A 23060-nucleotide genomic window follows, 5' to 3' on the forward strand; every position below is an offset into this window, starting at 1 on the left:
TCAGTGATTAAAGCGTGTGCATAGTTTTGTTTTTCTATTTCATTAAAAACATATTTTATATAGTCTATATATACAGTATATAGTTGAGTTTTTAGGCTCACGGAAAATCAGACTCATTGCACATTATATTTATAAGTTGTCAAAATGAACTATTATATTTTTAGTATAGTATGCTACAGTGGTTAGCGTGTCAGTGTTTTGAAGCTGAAGAGCATAAGTCCTATGTGGGTGGTGGAGAATGCATTAAGGGAATGTGGTCAACCAGCATCTGACACGACATTACTATTTATATTGAACAACTTCAAGCAAATATTTATTTTTCATCATCCTCACTCTTTGCTGTAACTTATTTAGCACAGTTTTGCAGTTAAGTTAATCACTCTGAGCGCCTGTAAAGTGATGTGAAAAACTCTGCAGAGGCTCCATGAAGTGATACTGCTTGAGCTTCTTCAAGAAACGCCTACACTGGCTTTTGCTTATGTCACAACATAACATGGATTAAATGCTGTAAAATCAAATAGGAGCTTAGTTATCATCTTTGTTTTCTGTTCTCAAACAGGCGCAGAGTCCTGCAGATATCAGATGGTATTGAGCACATGGGGGGAGTGCGCTGGGAGCTGGCCATGTGTCTGGCCCTGGCCTGGTTCATCTGCTACTTCTGCATCTGGAAAGGACCCAAGTCAACTGGCAAGGTCAGACAGAGCGATGCATGTATACTATTGTGTGTGTGTGTGTGTGTCTGTCTGTGTAAGTGTGAGTTTGTGTGGTTGAACTGTTTATAATGCACTGCAAAGAGTGAGTGCCACATGTAGGTATGCAAGCATGATGATTTCACATGACAAACTAAATAATGAACTTAAATTACATGTGTGATGATGGAGGAATGTGCACATGAATCTGTGTCTTCATGAATGTGTGTGTGCGCTATTTTGCTGCTGCTGCCAGTTTTACGCATTTGAGAAATTTTCATTTTGGTCTTACACGCTGAAACAGCCACAAGCTGAAGTACTTTCCCCTCTTGTCCTCAAAACAACTCCCTCACAGGAAGCCACAAGCATTTTCCCCCTGCAAGTAGAGAACAAAATGGGTGTCTGTGCAACCCACTTCTACCTTTTCTCCCATCACCCTTTCCATTTTAATGTCCTCCTTGAGTCTCTTCTAGCAGCCTTGAGGAGGATAGTACGGAGTCTGCACCTTGCTTTGGGTGCTCAGTTGCCCTTAAGAAACTCCACTCAGACTCAATGAGCCAGAATAGAGTAGAGAGATAGAGTAAGAAAGAGAGGGAAGAAAGAGAGTAAAGAGAAAAGAAGAGAGGTGTGTGTGGAAAAATGAATTGGTTCACATTCTACATGATGGGGAAAAAAACAACTAGGCGGCAATGCCTATATCTCCCTGAAGTGTCTTTTGTCTGGCTGTGAAGTAAGAGGGGAGAATGCTTCTTCATGGCTGGGCTTTAGCAGCTGGTCCAAGATTGATTCCTGTATTCACTGGGGGAAAAGGAGAGTGTTCATGAGGAGCATGCAGAGTATATCCTCAGCCTCCGCCTCTGCTGCCTCTGCCTGTCTCTCTCCTGCTATGTGAAATTAACCACAGCTCACTCATTGCAAGAGAGAGGTTGCTTTCTTCTCCACAGACCCTACAGCCCATTCAGTTCGGACTCTGCTAAGCTGTTTGCTTTTGTTGGCCATGTTTGCCAGCCATTGCTGCATTAAAGCCCTCCTGTTAGATTTACGGCGAGGCAGGGGCAGGTTTGACCAGTAAATTTGTGGTGGCTTAAATGTTTACCCGTGGTGAGCTGGAAGGAGCATGTGGAGCATCAAAAGTTCATGGAGAGATTGAATATTGTCCTTTTCATCTCCAGAGAGATGGGGAGAGAGAGGGAGAGAAGGTTTAGGATGTGTAATCGTTTTATTTGACAAATTAAAGGAGGGATCTGTTGGGCAGGAGACAAGTTTTCCCACACTTTCCCTGTGGGCCACGCCAGGATTAACAGAGCTTAGAGTGGACAATCTCATTAAGTCTCATGGATTCTTACTGTTCAGACAGAACCGTGGTTAGGATTTCATTTATTTCTATAAGTTTGATTCAGGTTTTTGTGGTTAAAGACGTCTAAGATATTCAGTAAAGCAAAATGTCTTCAATTTCTGAATGATTGAGAACACAAAAAGCTTTATGTGGCATTTTAGATCACAGACTCTCTTGTCCCCATGCTGAAACAGTGGCTTGAACTTCTCTGCAGTTTGATTAAGAAGCTCACTCCTTCAAATGCTTGACCCCCCACCCCTCACGAAAAAGGACCTTCCATTCATAAAACTGCTGCTTGCAGTAGTACAGTAATGTGACCAGTGGGTGTATGGGTAATTGGTGTGTACATCCATGCATCAGTGTGTGTTTAGGCCGATGTGTGAATCATCCATTTTGTCTGTGTCTGTAGTATGTGTACACCCATTTCTATGTTGTGAATTAAGTTTTATGTGTGTGTGTGTGTGTGTGTGTGTGTGTGTGTGTGTGTGTGTGTGTGTGTACTCACGCACTTCTGTGCATGCTTCAAAGAGAAGCACATTTTCCCACACTGCCAGCATCACTCCTCTGGGCTTCTCCTGTTTAAGAGACGGGGCCAGAGGAGCCTTCTTTTCTTTTCAGTCTCCTGGCCTGGCTCTGTTCTGTCCTGTTCTGTCCTCAATTGGACTTTGACTGGCTGCCAGCAAGCCAGGGGATGTATGTTGCCCGCCTCTGCCTTCCAAGAGGCCAGGGTTTTTGTTCAAGGGGTTTCTAAGAGTTTTGAGATGTTGAGCACAATTCTGCAAAACCTGAATAGTCCAATAAAAGAGGGAGTGTTGGTTTGATGGTTAGCAAGTGCTAGCTACTGTACAGAAGGCATGTGCGGAGTTTACTGTTATGGAGTTGACTTTGGCATTATACCCTGCCATTTGAATATATCTCTTTATCTAACATGAGGACTGTTATACCTGATCCCAGGTACCAGGCTTTGTTCCAGTGCTGTAAGCTTGGGGTGCATAAAATTGTGTATTATTTGCCATATGATACACGTCAGACACTGCATATGATAGATTGATATACTGGACTAAAAACATTTTTAGTTTTTCAGAGTGTATTTTACAGCTTAGGATCCCAGGGTTTATGATCTCCTCTTATGTCTTAAATATTACTTGTTTGGCATAATTTACATGGTAATACATAGATAAATATCAATAGCCCTCATTTATGTTACTGTAGCTGTACTACTAGTGGACCTTGTTACCCTGTAAAATAAATCGTAATACTAAAAGTAATTTCCTTTTAATATTGTTTAAGGATTTTTTGAAGTCCAAGGAAATGGAACTGACCAGGATTCCTCAAGAAAAAAGCAAAAATTAGTCAGAGAACTGAAGTTTAACTATTAACTGTTATCATCTTCTGACCCCCTCTGAATTGTTTAAAGCCCCTTTTTGCCCGGGTTTTTGCCCAAAGGTTGGGAATCATTGGTTTTTGACAAGTCTCGCAAACAGCCAACTAAGTTGCAGTGGTGCAATATTGAAAATAGGGTGTTACCAATATCGTAAGCATGCAACAAGGATTATAACAATTTATTAAAAAGGTTCTTCTGATCTCAACATCAGCCGTATTTGATAAAACCTTTTGGATGCTGTGGATTTTTCGTTCCTATAGAAAACGTGAGCATTGAAATTTGCGTCACTGTAGCTCTCATACTGTAGCACATCGTGTCAATTGCTGTCCTGTCCCTTGTCACTTATCTTCCCACTGTTCTTTCTGTTCCTGTCTAGACATGTGTGGTTAGATTACTGTCATGCCCTCTCACCTCTGGGTCTGAACAGTCACATGTTATCATTTAGCTGCAAGGACGACATAGAAACTGCAACCTTATTCCTTCTTAAGATTCTCTCAGTCCAGTCAATCCAATGTTTTCCTGATGATGTGAAGCAGTTTAAAAAAAAAAAAGAAAAAAAAAAAAGTGGGTTGATGAGGAGGTGGCGGTGTTGGTTAGAGCCCAAGATTATGAAATTCTGACTACTGTTGGCAGGGTTTTTTGCTTTGCACAGCTTCACTCTGACTTCATTTTGCCTGCATCCTATCAGGTTATATAAGTATGTTCTCACAGTTACTCATTGTCGACTGTGTTTTGAATTAATCTTTCTAATCTGTGCACATTTATGCCTGCAGGTTGTATATGTGACAGCTACCTTTCCTTACGTCATGTTGCTGGTCCTGCTAGTCAGAGGGGTGACGCTGCCAGGAGCATATGACGGCATCAAGTTCTACCTCTACCCAGACATTTCGCGTCTCTCTGACCCTCAGGTAGGCTTGGAAGAAGTGTCTCTGTTTTCTAGCAATCAACCAGAAAAGATCCCTCAAAATTAAGTGAATATTAAATGTGGCAACATGTAGATAATGCCACCTACAGGCAAGGAAAGTAATAGTTGTTGCTACTTTAATACTTGTGCCACCTGCGGGCAGTTAGTGTTAGTGCTACAGTTTTAGAGTGGAGTTGCTGTTATCTTTAGTTTTGTGTTAGGATCCCATGTCATCCCATTTGGAAAGTAACCAGAGAGATAGTCAGGGACTACAGAGGACATACACTGTGCCAACCTACTGCAGCGTAAATGCTCTGTTCTTCCTGGCATTCAGCAGATTATGTGCTACTCCTACATATTCAGTTTTAAAATGTACATTAGAGATATCCACACACTGCAGCTACGAAGAAGAAAAAATAACTTGAGTTGTACTGCTCAGTGGCTGAAGGTGGCCAAGTGTCAAGGTTGCAGAAGTTATTACTATCCTTGCCTGTAGATATGTGTATATCATGTCTACAAATATGGCTGCTGTTACTTTTCTTGCTGCTGGGGGCACAGAAACCAAGGTCTGGACACTGTTGTACCCTAAACTTAAATAAGATCTGATAAATACTGCACATTAAGCCTGGACTCCATGCAAAATCTATAATCTCCCTGTATTTACACCCATGTTCATGTTGTTCTTGTGTCCTCAACTTTTAATTCCAACTGGGAGCTAAAAGCAGAATAATGATAATATGTATTTTTGGATTGTGTTGTGCTTAAACTATGCCTGTTTTCGTCATCTTAGCTATGAAAAGCACAAAGTACTGAAGTAAAGCAGGAGGGGTTAAAGAGACGAGACTCATGGGAATGCATTTATACCCTTGCCTCACACCCACCTGTCTGGAGCTGAGTTGCTGCCAGGGGACAGGTGGTGTTGTTGATACTGTAATGCAACAGGGGATCAGTACTTTTTTTTCACACCTATCACTATTTAGCACTGGCACTATTTTGTACCAAAAACACAAAACAACTGCTTATTTGGTCATTCGATGCAGAGGAAAAGATGGTACATCTCTTGAAGCAAAAGCGTAAAATACAGCTATTTAATGTAGTTAAGTGTGTTTATACATTTCACTCTAGTGGCATTGATAGCACTGTGGCTTAATATGGAGCCAAGATTGTCATAGCAGGGCTGAATCCTCCTGCTGGTGATGAGATAATCAAGGGTCAGATAAACAGGCAGCTCTGAGAACCTGTTGAAAGTGAGTTGAAAGATCAGGGCTTGAGGCTAATAGAGGTGGTGCATTAACATATAACTCATACAGACAGATACGTGCACACACATGGAGCAGACTCCTTGACCTCGTCTGGAAAAGGCAGACAGCTCGGGTCGCTAAGCAACAGTGCACTACAAATGTCATCGGATGGGGTGTCATGACAACGTGAATCGGGATAGATGAAGAGTTTGAGTGAGAAAGAGAGGCAACAGACTGGAGCAGATAGATTATTTCTGTCGCCATGCGGTATCATGTTATTCTACAGACTGACAGATGGATTGATGGTTCTTTGCGATAAAAAGCAAAGAAGCATAGCAAGGTGCCAGCAAAAGCAGTGGCAGAAAAGGCTGCAAGCTAGTAAACATGGATGTAAACAAGGCAGGATTTAAAATATGTTTTAAAAATCAGCTTTGTCAATGTTTTATGATGAAGGAAATGCATTCAGCATGTTGGGACACACACGACTCCACAGGGCACATTTAAGACGGTGACACATAAGAGTACACATTGATGTTAATGTTAAATAGCATTTATAAAACTTTTGTCATGGTTCATTGAGAAAACAAATGCTTAAAGAATTGCAGCTCTCTTTCAACTTACACACTTGACAATATATCACAGCGTTTCAGGAAACTATATCTGCTGCAATTTGATCACCTCCTGTTCAGACTCCCATCCCGTCTGAACGCCTGTTTAACACTCTTCATGTCAACAGCTGGTCTATGGTGTGATCCACCATGAATGTGATAACAAGGAAATGTTGTTACAGTCGATCTGTAACTGCACACGCAAATGAGCCAAAGCGGAAAAGGTGTTAAGAACATACAGTATCATGCCATAACCCTAGCTTGGACACACTGTAGACTTTATGAAGCTTTAACATTTACTCTTTATAAACTGATAGTTGCCAATTATTTTTCAAGCTGATATGAATGCATTTAAGAAGAAAAATTATAGATTAAAAATTATTTATTGTATTATTTCTATAGATTAATAAAATACAAAAAAACCCAATTCCAAACAATACATGAAGAAAGAAAGGAACAAATCTTTGGTTTTTTTTTCCATTTAATAAGCTCTCCAGCTGTTGTACAGTGAGATGACTGTTGCATCTGTAATTTTAGTAAAGTAAGAGAAGGAGAAAATACGATAAAGTTGGACGGTGAAGAAGTGAGGAAAAAAAAAAGGGTCGACAAACAAAGACACAAACGGAGGCACGGAGAGAGTGAAGGAGGGTGATAAAGAAGCGCTGCTGTTTGGCAGAGGAAGACATTACTTCTGACACCAATGTTAAATTAGTTTCCTCAAGGACAATCAGGGCTCTGTTCTGTCCAGCAGGCTGTGCGGAGTGTGTGCGGGGCTGTGTGTTACCCTCTCTTTTTACACCCCTGAACTTCATTATGCCTCCCCTCTTCTCCTCTTTCCTATACCTTTCTCGCTCTGGCTGTGTCCCTACTTGTCACCCTCCACCCAGCACTGTGCATCACCCCTCCTCTTTTACACTTCTCACACTCTCATACTCCCTAACCTTCGCTGTTATCTTTCCACGCTCTGCAACTGGAAATGTGTTGCTGTTTTTCCCTCACTTTTACATTCCCATCAGCAAGACAATAATATGTGCTTAACCTCAATGGAGCCAAAACATAAACCTGCAAAAACTGATTCAGAAACAACTCAGAAAGTTGTTATGGCAAACATTTGCCGCTGCACACCTCCACTACTCTCCTTTTAGCCCTGATAAAACTATCTATCACTTTAGCTGCTAAATGCTCCACTTTCACTACTAGTTGGGATTTTAGCTTTAACTTATACTTCATTTTAACTTTTCTTGCAGAAAAAAGCTGCCTGCTGTGGCTGAAAACAGCACTATGAGAGCAGTCAAAGTGAGACAAAACACTAAAGTTGTAGGCTGTGAAATCACACTATGAAGCTCCATAGAGTGAGTGATAATTTACTGTGGGTGGGTCATCACTCTGAGCAACTCTCCTCACATACAAGTAGTCATGGGATCCATTGTTAGCATAAAAATACTGGTTATAGCCGCATTGATGTGTATGTGTTTGCCTGTACTTTCTCTTTCAGTATATTGTGTGTCTTGTGTGAAAAGGGTGATAGACTGTGTCTCGTACTGATATATTAATATCTTTGATTATTTCACCTTATTATTTGCTTTAGAAATGAACATACTTATACATGGATTGAATCAGGGGCTTGTATTGAGATAGTTAATTGTTTTTCTTAAAAATTAGTGTAATGATATTGTAATTCTTTAAAGTGGTATTGTGCGTACCTATTTTTCATAAAACATTCAAATTCGTTTGAGAAATTCAGTGTAATAGAACTATAGAAAACTCAATGTACTCTCTCTCTCAAACAAGAGAGAGAGAGTACAGTATTTTCAAAGATTTACATTATGATAAAAATTGTTGTTGTTGCTTGGATATGTGTACTTTCCAAAAACAAATCTGTTCAATTTTGTTTTTTTTAATTTAGTTTTAAACAGGAGTAACATTCCTAATACTGTTGGATGAAAAACTGACTGCCCAAAATATGTTTTTCAGTTCATCTGCAATATTTCATCAATCCAACAACTGTCAAAACTCTGCACTCATAGGAGACCAATACTTCAGCTACAACAAAAAAAATCATAAAAACTGAAATGAGAAAGTTGTAGCATGCTAGCACCAAAATACACATCTGTAAAATGCCACTAAGATAACAGTCTCATTGAATCTCTGCCCAAAAATCTTCATCTTGTATAAAATTGATCACTTAATGTCCCCCTCCTCTCAAAAATGTGTTTTGCTTATTGTTTCTTCACTTGGATTTTCTCTGCTCAGGATGATGTATGTGCAGAGTTTGACACTAGAATACTGTTTTCACATTTATCTGCTGAATAAGGAAAGTTTTTCTGTGCTTATCTTTAATCTGAGTTTCACATGTGTACATACAAGATAATTTTCTGACATCACAACCATACATGTTTATCAGTTCGGGACTCAGTGGCTGAACAAGTAAATGTAATTTGAAGGAAAAAAAAAACAAAACGCAAACATGTCTTACCACACATTGTGAGGGAATCTTTAAGTTCACATTTTAATGTTTAGAACATCCCTGACTGACTCACTGCTGTAGGCATGCACCATTTGTATAATGCAACATAATATAATGATTATTAGGTATAGATAAAAATGGATCTCATTTACAAAAAGAGAGGACGTGAGGAGCACCAAGACCAATACATTTACATTACAAGGACACTATCTTACAGCCAATGTCATCCAGCTTTCACAAAGTAGAAAAGTTTCCTGGAGCCACAGTCTCAACATAACCAAACACAAGCCGGCCAAATTAGGCACAACATCAACAAGTGATTCTCTCTGAGCCTGGGCCTTTAAGGTTTCACTGCGCTGTGCGGCCATCAGCCGAGGGTGAACTAAAGGGAACATTAATGAACATTAGAAGAGAAAGGCCTGTTCTTCCACAGGAACAGTCCTGTGTTTGTGAGGTCACAGAAGTTACCGTGGTTACTCCCAGGAGGGAGCGAAGACCGTGCGTTTGTTAATTGTTTCTCGGTGGGGAAATGAGATTAGTGGCTGAATGGTTATGTGAGAGAGTTTTCAAAGAGCCATGCTGCATTAAGTTTTAATTCGCTAGCACCCCATGCTATCCTGTGGGTTCTAGGGTCCTGTGCTGCACTACAAACTAGTTTCATAAGGCACATTTTAATGCTGTCTCATTCAGGAATCTAACATGTGTAAATCCCCATGGAGTCCATGGATAAAACTACTTCCACATTATACCTAAATATATAATAGTGTGGGATACAAGAGAAACTAAAAACCTTGTTCTATGCCTCTTTACCTGCATTCATCACCATATTTTTCCTTATTGACCTACCCAGGATGCAGTCGTAGAAAGTAACTAAGTATGATTTATTCAAGTACTGTACTTCAGAACAATTTTGATGTTAATTTATTTTACTTGAGTATAGAAATTTAATGCTACTACACTTTTTTTCAATTACATTTTATAAGGAAATATTGTACTTTACATTTGTCTTACTAGTTACTTCTCAATTCAAGATTTCATATAAAAACACATGTTAAGCTTTAGTTTCTCACGATTCAGTTTGTGTGGCAGAACTTTTCCTAATCAATTTTAGGGTACATTTTTCTTTGAAATGAGTACTTTAATTATTGATACTTTAAGTACAGTTTCCCTGGTAATACTTGTACTTTTACCTAAGAAGGAATTAGAATTTTTTTTGTTATGTTGTTATATTGCTAGTTTTACTTTAAATCTCAATAATTCTTCCACCAAGATTTTTCCCTTTAGTTCAGCGTATACTGGGATAAGCCATGAGAATAAAGAGGATTAAACTGCTAGAGAAATTTAAGAAGCAATGATTTAATGGTTTGCCCAGATTGCAAGGTCAGCTATAGAGCAGGACCCCTACATAGGAGTATACCAGACATTTCAGCATCACAGCAGCTACAAACAATTCCTCATACCCAAATGACAAAAAATGTTGATTGTCAATGCCTTCCAAAATGAAGATGTGAACATGCAAGAATGATGACAGGTCAAGAAGAGTTTTTTTTTTTCCTAACTATTTTGTTCTGTCACCTTTATGGTTAAGTTGAGGGTAGAGAAAGCCTGCCGACTGTAGCCTATATGACTTAAGGCAGACTTTTTTTAAGGCCTGTAATGATGGTAAAACACTTCCTCTGTTGCTACATCAAAAAGACAGTCACATGACCCCATAAATTTGCTAAAGAAAACATGAACAACCATTTCCATTGCTTTTTGTAATTAGGATGCTGTCTTACACACACATGGACTCAAAGAGCTGGTCCACCCAAATTGCAACAGCACCAAGAATGTGGAGCCATGCTTTCAACTGTGTGAGGCTGTACTTTTAGACATTTAGAGCTAACGCTAACCTCAGTATGCTAACATAATCACAATGAAAATGCAACACATTGTTACATTTAGCATCTTTTGCTAATTAGCAATAAACACAAACAGCAGTTGAGGCTGTCTGTCCCATTCTAACAGCTGTTGAGACGTTTCACTAAAAACCACATCCTGTATGTCAACCTCATGGCAAGAGGAAATGTCCAAGGATCACTAGGGACCACCAGTCACTATGATTAGCATGACTACAGTAAAAAGCATACCCTAGTGGTATCTAGCCACGCAAATAATTTGGAGTTTCTCAGAGTCTCAGATTTATGTTGCCACCCCAATTTTAATAGATCTCAATTCATTGGAACTACTTTCTATCGAGGAATATAAAAACTGGTCATAGTGTGTTCTGTGAATTATCCAGAGTAAAGTTTGAAGTTTTAAAATTTAATTTTTGAATGCTTTGGCCTCAAATGAAATTCAATTAACCGTTCTACTCACTATGCCATGGAGTTAGCGAGGCATAATATGAATATTTAGGCACTGGAAGACTTTGTAGCTACTTTTAGGATGGTAATCCATGATTCATGCCTGCTCTACTGTGTGCCCCTCAGAGGGGAAAGAAAATGGTTGAGCTGAGCCATAATTTCATTATGGAGTCACTGATGATGAAAATCAGGTAGATGAGGGGTAACAAAAGAAATGTCGGGTTTCATTAGACCAGATAAAAAGTCACCTCTTGCCGTATCATGGTTATCTCCTTTAGATGGGAAAGCCTATTCTATTCATTTTAATTCTGAGGTTTAATTAATTTAAAAAATGCACAAAGAATTTTTACTGTCAATGATAATAGGCTGAGAAGCATTAATGAAGTGGAAATTAAACTGTAAGCTGGATCAAGAGCACAAGAAATGATCATTCTGAAATTTAGATTTTTGCATTTGTGTGTGTGTGTGCTGTGCATGTACAGACAAAATTAAGGAAAAACCTGATTAAATTAGTAGACGAGAGGCATTGTACTGGCCCTAGCGGTTTAGACTCATGCCATTTAACCCCAGCTTGAAAATGTTTGTTCCAGCACTTCCCTCTCTCTACATATAGTTTCTGTGTGTACCTTGAATGAATGTCAGTCTCTTCTATGAAAGGGAAAATGCCAAAAAAATAACCTATATTATGAAACCGATGTGAATCATACACTATCACAGTCACAGGATCTAAACCCAATGAAACATTGGTAAGTCATAGCAGAGTTTATACACTTGCAATGAAGCTGTTCTGGAGGCTTGTGGTGAACCAACACTTTACTGAAACATTTCCCTGTATACTCACACTCCTATCTGTATATGTACTGTATCTTTATGCCCACTTTTACATCAGGTATGGGTGGATGCGGGAACCCAAATCTTCTTCTCTTATGCCATCTGCCTGGGCTGTCTCACTGCTCTGGGAAGTTACAATGCCTACAACAATAACTGCTACAGGTAGGAAGGTGGCTGTTAGTTGATGGATGTCTGTGATAAGAATGGGCGGACTGATGCGTATCATTCTAGTTTTCGTTCATCACACAACATGTCTGTGCTAGTCCGTCTGTGTTACCTGTAGCAAGTCCAGTGACAGCTCATACAGTAAGTGTGATCCGTCTCTCTTCCTCTCTGTCTTGCTCCTCAGGGACTGCATCATGCTGTGTTGTCTGAACAGCGGCACCAGCTTTGTCGCAGGCTTTGCCATCTTCTCCGTGCTCGGCTTCATGGCCTACGAGCAAAATGTTCCCATCGAAGCTGTGGCAGAATCTGGTGAGAGAATAACAGACAATATAACATCATGTTTCTGAATTAAAATAGAATAATTAAGTACCAACTAGAAGAACTGTAATGTGGCCATACAATATATCTAAAGCAGGTACAGTAGAAGTCTGAATCTTTGTGCTCCCATCCACCGTATTCTGCTAAAATGGATAAACACAACCAGTTATATAAGTCTACACTCTTCACCTAGGCTCTTAGACCACCGCATTATTATTTATTCAAGTCAGTATGAATGATTTAGTGACAGAGCGAGCGATTTGAAATGTTTGTCTTAGAGCATGGTGAGGCCAGTGCTTAATGTTTTAGATAATGTCTTTCTAAGGGTTTGTCACCAGTTGTAGGTGTTAAATAACACTAGGGCATGCCACCCCTCATTTTGAACCGGCCACTCTTATTTCACAGCAGCATCTCATCTCATCTTATCCACGTTCCTTTGGACCAGACATTGTGCTAATTTTGCTTTGCTGCACTTGTGTTTGCAGGTCAATTTGTCTGTAGTTCATATGTTTTATTGAGAGAAAGTTAAACGCTCCATAAAACTGATGCATATAAAAAATATCATAAGCTAGTAAAAAACCACTTTGCCTAGTGGAGTTTTTTTTTGGATAATGGCTTCATAAATTGAATAATTCTACTCATACCACAGTCATTTGCAAATGATAAAAGAGTATAATAAATAATGTAAAACCATAATAAGGTCACATTGAGCCCTAATAGTTTAGGACACCCCCATTAAGCAGGAAAGGGAAAAATTACCGAAAAATTATTTTGCAGGAGAGAAAAAAATAAGAAAACCTTGGGAAGGACCCCACAAAAAGCAGCTGAGAGATATACTATAACATAGAACAATATGTAAAAGTAATAACAACTCTTAGCTCAAAGTCCAATTAAGAAAGTAAGTAGTAGACACCAGTCTACTAAGACTCCTGTTTATGTGATGTTAGAAACATGGCTTCAAGTCCTTCTAACAACTGATTATGCAAAACGTGAAAATATTGTAGGAGAAGCTTTAAAAAGCCTTTGTAACTGAAAAGCAAGAGCTTTATAGTCTTTGCTGTGGTTATTGCTATTGTGCTTTTTGTTTGAAAAACTGTCCTGCTCCAATAAAACTCCTGTTTTGTATTTTTTTGTGATGCAGGTCCTGGTCTTGCATTTATTGCATACCCTAAGGCTGTTACTATGATGCCTCTGTCTCCACTTTGGGCTTGCCTCTTCTTTATGATGCTCATCTTCCTCGGCCTGGACAGTCAGGTGAGACCCACTTGTGTCAGGATACTAATATCGCTGAGGCTTTAAAATAAATTTATAGGTTATACCTTTGGGTGAAATCTGCATGTAAACAAATGGAAATACGTAAATCACAAGCACAAAGCATAAGCATAAGCATAAGCATGTGTTTACACAGAACTCAAAAGTTGTGTGTTTAAATTTCTCCTGTTCAGATTTGGAATATTTAATGAGAAAACATCTCAGCTTTATTCTTAGTTCTGCAGTACTGAACACACAGTTTTAATTTCATCAAGCAAACTCTATGTCTATGGAGGTTGAAAGCACGTGCAGTATTGTAAGTCACTTTGGGCAAAAGCAAAGTATGATTATGTTGATCGTTTTGCAATTTATTTCAGTTCTTTTAATTTTGTGCACCTTTAAATGAAGCTTTTGGACACCTACGTAGTTGCTACATGAAACAAGTGGTTGTCATGTCGAATGCAATTAGCACTGGTGAAAAATATGTTTTTATAAACTATATTATTGTCTTGTCACTTAAGTGTAGATTTATCACTAATAGAGGCTGCTGGGGGAAAAATAACTACCCTCCCATTTTATAGAAATAAAGATTTTGTTCTTTGTTTTTGTTCCAGTTCGTGTGTGTGGAGAGTTTAGTGACAGCTGTGGTGGACATGTACCCAGAGACCTTCAGGAGAGGCTACCGCAGAGAGCTGCTGATTCTTGGCATGTCCATAGTCTCCTTCTTCATAGGTCTCATCATGTGTACGGAGGTAAGCCTATATTTTCTATTGGAGCTATGATATGGCCAAAATAACGGCTGTATTTTGAGAAATCAAACAAAACAAGCGAAAAGATGTAGAGGGGAAACAGACGTGGAAAGTAACAAAGTAGATTCCCTTAAGTAGCCCACTGAACTTACAGTAAACTTTTTACTTATTAACTAGTTACTTCATAAATAAAGATTTTTACATACATACTGTATGATAAGGTCATTAAATATGATGCACTTCCATACCTTAAACCAACCAACAATATATGAGAATAAATTGAATTGCACGTGTTTTTACCTTCAAACCATACTTTTATCTCTATGTAGACATGTCATCATCATCATCATCATTATCATCACCACAACCACCAACATCATCATCGAATGACAAGTCTGAGATGAAACCCAGTCAGGTATATTGCAGATGATGGTCATTACTCCCGGTAACCTTTTGTTTGCATTATTAAACCTGCAGTGCAGAACGGTTGTCTCCCCCCTCTGGCAGTGAGAGTAATTGCACAAGCACTGTTGTTTTTAGCGAGGAATAGCCACAGCAATTGTAATAGATGTTCGTCCTTGCCGTCCATTGCGCTTTTTTTTTTTTAAAAACTGTCGTCTTTCCTCTGAATGCAGAGTTTCTTTTTTATCTCGAACATTAGAAACATTTCTTGAGATTTTTTCCAACGTACTCCGAGTTGCTGCAGCCTACTCCGTCTTCGTCTCTACGGTTGCTCCCCTCTTCAGTTCTGCCAAACCAATCATTGCTGGTTGACACAAAACGCATTGCTACTGGTGCACCAGTGCAGGAATGTCGCTACAATCAAAACAATTTGAACCTGATCCACTGCCTTCTCAGCATCAAGCCTGTACAAAATGATGATCTTTTCCACTGGGCACTTTATTTTAATCCTAAAGGTCCACAATCATGTTATCCATCTAGAACAGTATCTATGTCACCAGCTCTATAGTGCTTTTAAGATCTTTCATCTTTATGTCGTAATAATGGAGGGGAATCTGGTTCCTCACAACATCAAGGTTATTCATCCACTAAAAGACGTTCATCCCTCCATATGCATTGCACTCCATCCACCCCCACTGTAAATACTGTACTGTTCTCTATAGTGGCCCAAAATGGCCATAAAACAGAAGGAAAGAATTGAACGCAATCCTGACGTACGGTACTTTCTCAGTGTTTTTTTTGTAAGTTATAGACGGCTATATTGTCCAGTGACCTTACCTCTGTTTGTCATTGCCCATTCTAATCCCTGTCACCACTACATAAAAATCATCCATTTTCCCTCTGCCTTTACTCGTCTCCCACCGCCACCTGCACTCTAGACACTTTATTCCTCTCTGTCGTCAAAGAGCCATCATGAATAAAATGTCAAAAGTAGGATCCAGAGTAGGATTTAACACAGTTCAAAAGGTCTTGTTGGAGTGTAGTTCAGTACTTGGCTGAAACAGGAATAGAACCAGTCACTGAGACATTTTGATGATATTCTTAGCTATTTACTCACGGTTTAGAGCTGTGATGTAACCCTACTCTCCCAGTCATGTTCAGATTTTCAGATTTTATTTATGATGGCCCTTTTAGTGGAGACAGAGAGGAACAGATAGGTTGTTTTGAGTGAAGGTAGGGTTGGCAGAGTGGATGATAATATGTGAGCACAGGCACTGGTACTGTATCAATGTAGAGTAGTTTGACATTTTGGAAAATACTCCTATTTGCTTTCTTGTGGAGAGTGATAAGAGAGAAAAGATATCACTCCAGTATTGGCCTATTCAAAACTACAGCTAGGAGAAATAACAAGTTAAAAGAAATAATCTAGTAAATAACTGTACATAAACCATAGGTTGTCATTTTTACACTTTTGGTTTAAGTACAAGGTATAGCATACTAAGTAGTGAGCTTTAGAGGTGCTGATAGGCAGATTTTGTTACCTTTGGACGGACTCAGGAGACCTGTTTTCCACTGGTTTGCAATCAGTTCAATTTCTCATATCCAATTTGGGACAAATGTCCATTTGGACTCAAGGATGAACTGATTCAATTTTGGTGGTCAAATGTCAAAGGTCACTGTGACCTCACAAACCACGTTTTTGGTGATATTTCACGACCGGTCTTGAGGGAACTTCTTCAGATTTGGCACAAACATTCACTTGGATTCAAAGATGAACAGATTAGAAGTTGGTGCTCAGAGGTCAAATTTCAAGGTCACGGTGACCTCACAAAACACGTTTTTGGCCATGACTAACAAATTCATACACTTATTATGACACCATTTCACTCAAATGTTTAGGAGAATAAAATGATGATGTGATGACATTCTACATACAAATGGTCAAAGGTGAACTTCACTGTGACATCATAATGTTCTGCAAAAACTCTTCCGCCCATTGTTAAATAGTGTAACTCAGGAAGGGGAGAGCGTAACCATGATTCCTGCAACTTGGCTGGTTGGCGGAAGCATGCAACCTCAAGGCAGTAATTCTAGTTTGTTTTATGCTAAGCTAAGCTAATCGGCTGCTGGGTGCAGCTTTAAATTGACTGGACAGATATGAGAGTGGCATTGATCATCTCATCTAACCATCAAAAAGAAAACGGATAAGTGTATTTCCCAAAATACAGAACTATTCCATAGCCATAATGGACTACTTAAGAACAGAGTGTGTTGTTGGGGTTTAAGTAGTTCTTTGAGGAGGTAATATTGATTTGTAAAAAACACAGCATACTGCATAGATGTTTCATTGATGCCAGGAAGCCTTGAGACAATGATATACGGTAATCTTTGGACAAATCTTAATTTTCAGTAAATTAAAAGAAATATCAATGGTGGGTCACACTGTGGATTTGTTTACTATATGCGCCTGTGCCATCATGCTAAATCAAGCATTCCTGATTTACTTCATATTTGATGTTATCCAAATGAGTCTGATGCTCACATAGTGGCTGTGACAGAAAACTGACAACTGTCTTGTCTTATCAGGGAGGAATGTACGTCTTCCAGCTATTCGACTCGTACGCTGCCAGCGGGATGTGTTTGCTGTTTGTGGCCATATTTGAGTCCATATGTATCGGCTGGGTGTACGGTAAGAGTAGAGACTCCGCTTGAAACATAGCAAGAGATCTCGAAGCAGTGTTGTCAGTGTTTCACGTCTCATTCCTGTCACTACAGATATCAGTAGTTTGCCTTTTGTCAACTGAACAACTGTCAGACGTTCCAGCATAGAAAAACAGGCCATTGCACAAACCTTGTGTAATGCTTTTACCCTTCTTGATGCAATAATATTTCTTCTCTGCCCTCTGCTGGAGAATGGTCTCAAACACATGAAGCATTTACTAAGTCTTGTACTGAGATGTTAAAAACAACATTATGGTACAATAGCAATGTGAAAGTTTGCCATTTAACATTTTTCTTAACTAAGCATTGTGCCTCTTTTTTTTTTTATTCAATAAGCCAAACAGTCCTGCAATGTGCACATTTGGCCTTAATTTCTGGGTTTAAATATCGGTGCATTTACATTATTTTCTGCCTTATTTCAGCAAACAATCTGACAATAAACTTAATTATGTTAATTCAGTTCAGTACATGTAACATGCAGCAAGGCAGATCTTATCCACATCCAATCAGCAGCTCTGTTTAGACAACCATACTCTGTCAAGAGACATCAATCACGCCATTATTTTGACGATCCATGCACACACTCTGAGTGACACTGATTTGTGTTTCAGGTAGTGACAGATTCTACCTAAATATTGAGGACATGATTGGCTACAAACCTGTCTTCTTCATCAAATGGTGCTGGATGATCTTGACCCCGGGCATCTGTGCTGTGAGTCCACTGCAGACACAAATACAAGAGCAGCAGTAGCATCAACAACAGCAAACAACACATCATCGTCGATGATCAGGAGCAGACAATCAAAAAATACTCTTTTTCTTACTATTTAAATAGAGAATGAAATCATTTTGATACATCTTGTAATATAATTTCTCACTGTTTATGCATCCCATATGCAGCTTTGATTGATACTTCGATTTAGGAGAAAATATTTACATATTACACATTTATTTATGTTACAACTGGTTTGGATATTTTTCCACACAAAGGTTCTGTTATATGTGGCTCTTGATCTTGATGTTCTAAACAAGTATTTAAACCATGTGAACTTTATTCATCAAAAGCATTTCTTTCTCATAATGTAAACAACCACATTTACAAATAGAATAACTTTTTTTCTCTGCCACAGGGAATTTTCCTCTTCTTCCTTATCAAATACAAACCGCTGAAGTACAACAACATGTACACCTACCCTGACTGGGGCTATGGTATCGGCTGGTTCATGGCCATGTCCTCGATGGTTTGCATCCCTCTGGGGATTATCTGGAAGATCTGGAAGACTCCTGGCACCTTCTCTGAGGTACAAACACACACATGAACAAATCCTATATTCATCAGAATTGTGTCTCAAATAATGAAGAAATGTTTTGCAGGTATATGGGTAAAGTTGATCAGACAAAATACTACTACTCATATAAGCTCTTCCATATGTAGTTTTAGCCATTGGATTTGTCTAATTTATTGTAATACTTGTAATGCTAATTGTAGTGGCCTCCAACCATCCCTTGTAGTTTCTGGCTTGAAATCAAAAAAATTATTATTTTTGCTGTGCAAACCAGGCATTATCTTGTTTGCTTCAAACATATTTTTTCTCCGTAGCACAGAAAATCAATAGAACAGAAGTTATTTTCTGTCATCCTTTCATTCATTCACTATCTCATATTGCCCATCTTCTTTGATTAAAAGAACATCATCTCTTCCCTGTTCTGTGGCACAGAGCAGCCCCCTTTGTACTGTAAATAAATTCAGTAGATAACTTCCTGACTTTGGCCCCGTGGCAAACAATGAAAATTGGCCACTATTCAGGCAACAGGCATCCATAAAAGAGACTGTCAATGGATGGCCCTCCCATTTCCTCGCACGAAAATGTTAGGGCTCTAATACAAAGCCTTGTACTGGTGTTCACATATTTTTCTCATTCAAAAACAACAATGGACAATGTCAGCAGACATTGTACTGTAAGGCTTTCACCATCTGTTTTGCAATTGGGAAAAGGTTTTAACAAATCACTTGCTGAGCTTGGAACTGAATGAGTCTCACAAATGCAGCTGCTGTATCTCATCTCACATCTGTATTCCTCAGAGAGGCTGTGACACAAATGGCTGATCTCCCGTCATTTGCTTGAGGGGGGATCAAATAAACAAATTGTAGGTTTGTGATATGAGATGATCAGTAGTGGCCTCTGGCCTTTGCCCAACCTTAGGTATAATGAATAACAGAGACAAATGGGAATTTAGTGTTGGAATCTTGGTAAGTTAGCATGAAATACTAAATACTTTGTTATTTAATATGACAAGTAATTTATACAGTATGTTACAGAACTAATAAATCCCTGACTCAAGGAGTGTCTCAGTCTATGGTATATTATACATACAGTAACTGGGTGTACCATATGGTCTGTGGTCTCAGTGCTGTTCTGTTCATTTGTTCATCCCCAAAGTATGAAACCTAACAAAATAACAATTCAGTCTCATGTCTATACATAAGAGGTAATGGTGAGTTGATGTTACAGTACCACAAAAAGCAGATTTATTGTAAAAATCAATCTAATATTTGCTAGCACAGACACATTTATACTTGGATTACATTTTTTGTTTATGCATTTTCATTCACCTTCTTTTACACCTAAGCTGTATTTGCTTAATGCTGCTACTAGAAGTAGCATCGTGGTGGGAGACTGAGAGATAACCTCTTTTCCCTCTCTTGTGTCCCTTTCTGCAGAGGATGAAGAAGTTGACGACTCCCAGCCGAGACCTGAAAATGAGAGGGAAGCACGCCGCTCTCAGTCCTTATGCCGCCAACGATGCAAAACTTAAGGTTGATGGGAAAATATCCACCATCTCAGAGAAGGAGACGCATTTCTAACTGACCGCCTGACTGACCGACCAAGCTGCCTGCCGTCTTGACAACAAGTCCAACGAAACGAAAACTACAGCAAACTACAACAGCAACAACAACAACAACAGTGTCCACCACTACACAAAACAGGAAACAAATGACTTGGAGTGTTATTTTTGTTTTGTAAAAAAAAAAGAGAAAAAAAGGGAAGGTTATCACATGATTATGTAGTCTGCTTCTGTTTTGCACAAACTTTGAATAACACATTTGTGGTTTTCAGTTAATATTGTGACTAAAGCAGCTGTTTCTTTCTTTTTCTAACCATTAATGTTTTAAAATCTGTTTGATGACATACAGTATATGGTTAAAACTTGTCCTGGTACCGTGTCAGTACTGGTCACACTAGTGTTTGTGCCTTTAGAACAATACCAATGTCATGTGCTGTAAAAGGCTTACACTGTACATTTATTGGCAAAGTGCTGTGCCTCTCTATTAGGTACTAGGTACCCAGATGTAACTATCTAAGATGTAGCAGCTTGGGGACCATTCTACATAGTTCTCTGTGTTAAGAGAGGATACAGCAGCATTTCTTAGTACCGAGGCTATAGGAGGACACTGTATTCCCCTGTAAGCAAAACTTTGAGTTGTATATAAAGAGTTTTGCCATTGAAATCTTGGATGCTATCTGAACCAGCTGTGACTGTGAGGGATGTGGATTCTTTTTAGGCCTTCAGTGATTCTCCTTTACTTGAATTCAGTGCTGTAAAGCAACATAAGCAAAAACTAACTGGATGTAACTGAATGACATTAAAAGGTCATTGTTCATCATATATTGGGACTTTCAGGGCTTTGCAGATTTCCATGGCATTGCTCTTTCTAATTATGTCTTTGCTCCGGAGGTTTACAGTATTATTGAAGGGCAAACAAAAAAAAAAGGGGGTCCAGGGTTAAAACACTGTAAAATAGATCCCCTCAGTTTTGGATATCTTTAATTTTACATCTGTTAGGTTTGAGCTGAAAATCTGTACATGGCTACGAATAGCAGTGAGCGACTCGCAGGCTGAGTCTAAAAACACACCTCTCTCTCCTCCAGCTGCCCTCCTGTAAGTCGTGGATATCTGTCATTTCACAGTAATTATGCTGAGCCTAACACAGAGTGACAGACAGACGTGCTTCCACCCCTGCTTTTTTTATTTCCTGCTCCGCCTGTAGAGGAGAAGATGGATGCCCATCAGATGAGCATTTCAAAACCCATCTGTCTTCGTACCCCCCCCCCTCTTTTTATTCTTTTGCCTTGCCCCCTTCCCTCTTTTCTCCCGCTGTCCTTCCCTCTCATCTTCAACCTCTGCTTGTCCGCCCCCTTCAACTTTTTCCACTTCTGTTTTTGGCTTCTCTTTATCACGTGACGGGCGAACAAGGCCTTATATAAAACTGTGCTGCCGCTGAATGCTTTGTATTTCAGCACACATCTATACATTACCAATAGTCTTGCTATTGATTAGTGTTTCTGTGACCTTTTCTTCTCACATTGTAAAGGATGAAAAAAAAAAATACAGCTTTTAATTTTCCTGTCTGAGTCACTGCAGGGGTGAAAGCAGTCTGTCCCCGCCATCCATTTAATTGTGGTTAAGAGACAATGAGCTGGTCTCAATGTTCAGATCGATCTCAGTCCATCACAGTCTCATCCAATCAGCACTCGAATGACTCTTAAGTTCTCCTCTCTCCCTTCCTCGCTTTGTCCGACTTTCTCGCTTCCCTTCCTTTCTTTCCTCTGTCCTCGTTTCCCGATGAAAATGCAATCAGAGGAGAGCATCTGAGGGGATGAAACTTTGAATTTATCTCTTTACAGTTTTCCAGGAGGAGGCAAAGAAAGCAGGGGAAGAAATAAGGAATTGATGAGCTGAGGAAGTGCCTGATCGAGTAAGTAATGAGGGAAATCGAGGAAGTGTTTAGTGACCGAAGGCCCCTCCTGTCTAAGCTGTGACATCCTCTTAAACATATGATTGGTCCCTCTGGTGTGGTTGCATTATGACATTATCACCTCCTCACTGATGTTTGTGCAAGTTAATAGTTGTGTGCACTGGATATTATAGCCTGCTGTTTAACACTGATCATGTTGATGTATATTTTTACATCTCTTTCTAGAAATCTGTGGTCTATTTCTTGAGATGAAAAATGTTTAAAAAGAAGTGCTGTAATAAAAAGAATACATCCTTTGTTTTGACTTTTGATATTCCGCTCAAAAGATCTTGTTATAGAAATATAATGAAAGGTGTTTTACTGTTCTGTACTGTTCTACACAGATTTTGGTATTCACAGGACATGTGAACTGTCTGCTTACTCATTTTTAAGAATAAATATTATAAAGGAAAACTGACTGTAGACTCTGGTGTTTTTTTATTTTATTTTATTTAACTTAATCTCACAACTGAACTGTGCAGTTATCCTGAAAAAGGAAAAAAAACTACTCTTAGATACTGACATTTCCTTTTTAAATCTCTTGAAAGGGTTTCATGCCTCTATTTGTAATGAAAACATCATAGTTAAAATGATAGGATCAGATAAGATAAGATGGCATTTTACCAAGTCCAATGCAGCAGCTGGATCATAGGCAGTCCTAAACAGTTATATGATATGAAGCAGAGAAATGTTATGTCTTTCATGCATATTGCAAAACAACATTTGCTGAAGGATGTAAAGGAAGAATGACTGAATGAACCTCCTTTCTATCAGTTTACATATTCCAGTTATTATAAATTTTAATATGAGAAAGGAGGAATTGCTTGAGTTTAAATTAACTGGTCTACAAG

General features: G+C 39.0%; 1 protein-coding gene across 1 annotated transcript in view; it reads left to right on the plus strand.

Moving 5' to 3' along the window:
* slc6a11b (solute carrier family 6 member 11b) overlaps nucleotides 1-22627 on the plus strand; it is a 27614-nt gene extending 4987 nt beyond the window's left edge. Inside the window, exons 6-15 of the mRNA XM_023426824.2 lie at nucleotides 560-692; nucleotides 4183-4317; nucleotides 11864-11967; nucleotides 12155-12279; nucleotides 13430-13542; nucleotides 14154-14291; nucleotides 17277-17379; nucleotides 18023-18123; nucleotides 18542-18712; nucleotides 20134-22627. Coding sequence (XP_023282592.1) covers nucleotides 560-692; nucleotides 4183-4317; nucleotides 11864-11967; nucleotides 12155-12279; nucleotides 13430-13542; nucleotides 14154-14291; nucleotides 17277-17379; nucleotides 18023-18123; nucleotides 18542-18712; nucleotides 20134-20277 — 1267 coding nt within the window. The 3' untranslated portion in view covers nucleotides 20278-22627. The remainder of the gene's footprint in view (nucleotides 1-559; nucleotides 693-4182; nucleotides 4318-11863; nucleotides 11968-12154; nucleotides 12280-13429; nucleotides 13543-14153; nucleotides 14292-17276; nucleotides 17380-18022; nucleotides 18124-18541; nucleotides 18713-20133) is intronic.
* Nucleotides 22628-23060: the final 433 nt, after the last annotated feature.

Source organism: Seriola lalandi, unplaced genomic scaffold, assembly GCF_002814215.2.
Source record: "Seriola lalandi dorsalis isolate HSWRI2012SDOR001 ecotype SW California unplaced genomic scaffold, Sedor1 jcf7180002054840, whole genome shotgun sequence".
NCBI classification, from domain to species: domain Eukaryota; kingdom Metazoa; phylum Chordata; class Actinopteri; order Carangiformes; family Carangidae; genus Seriola; species Seriola lalandi.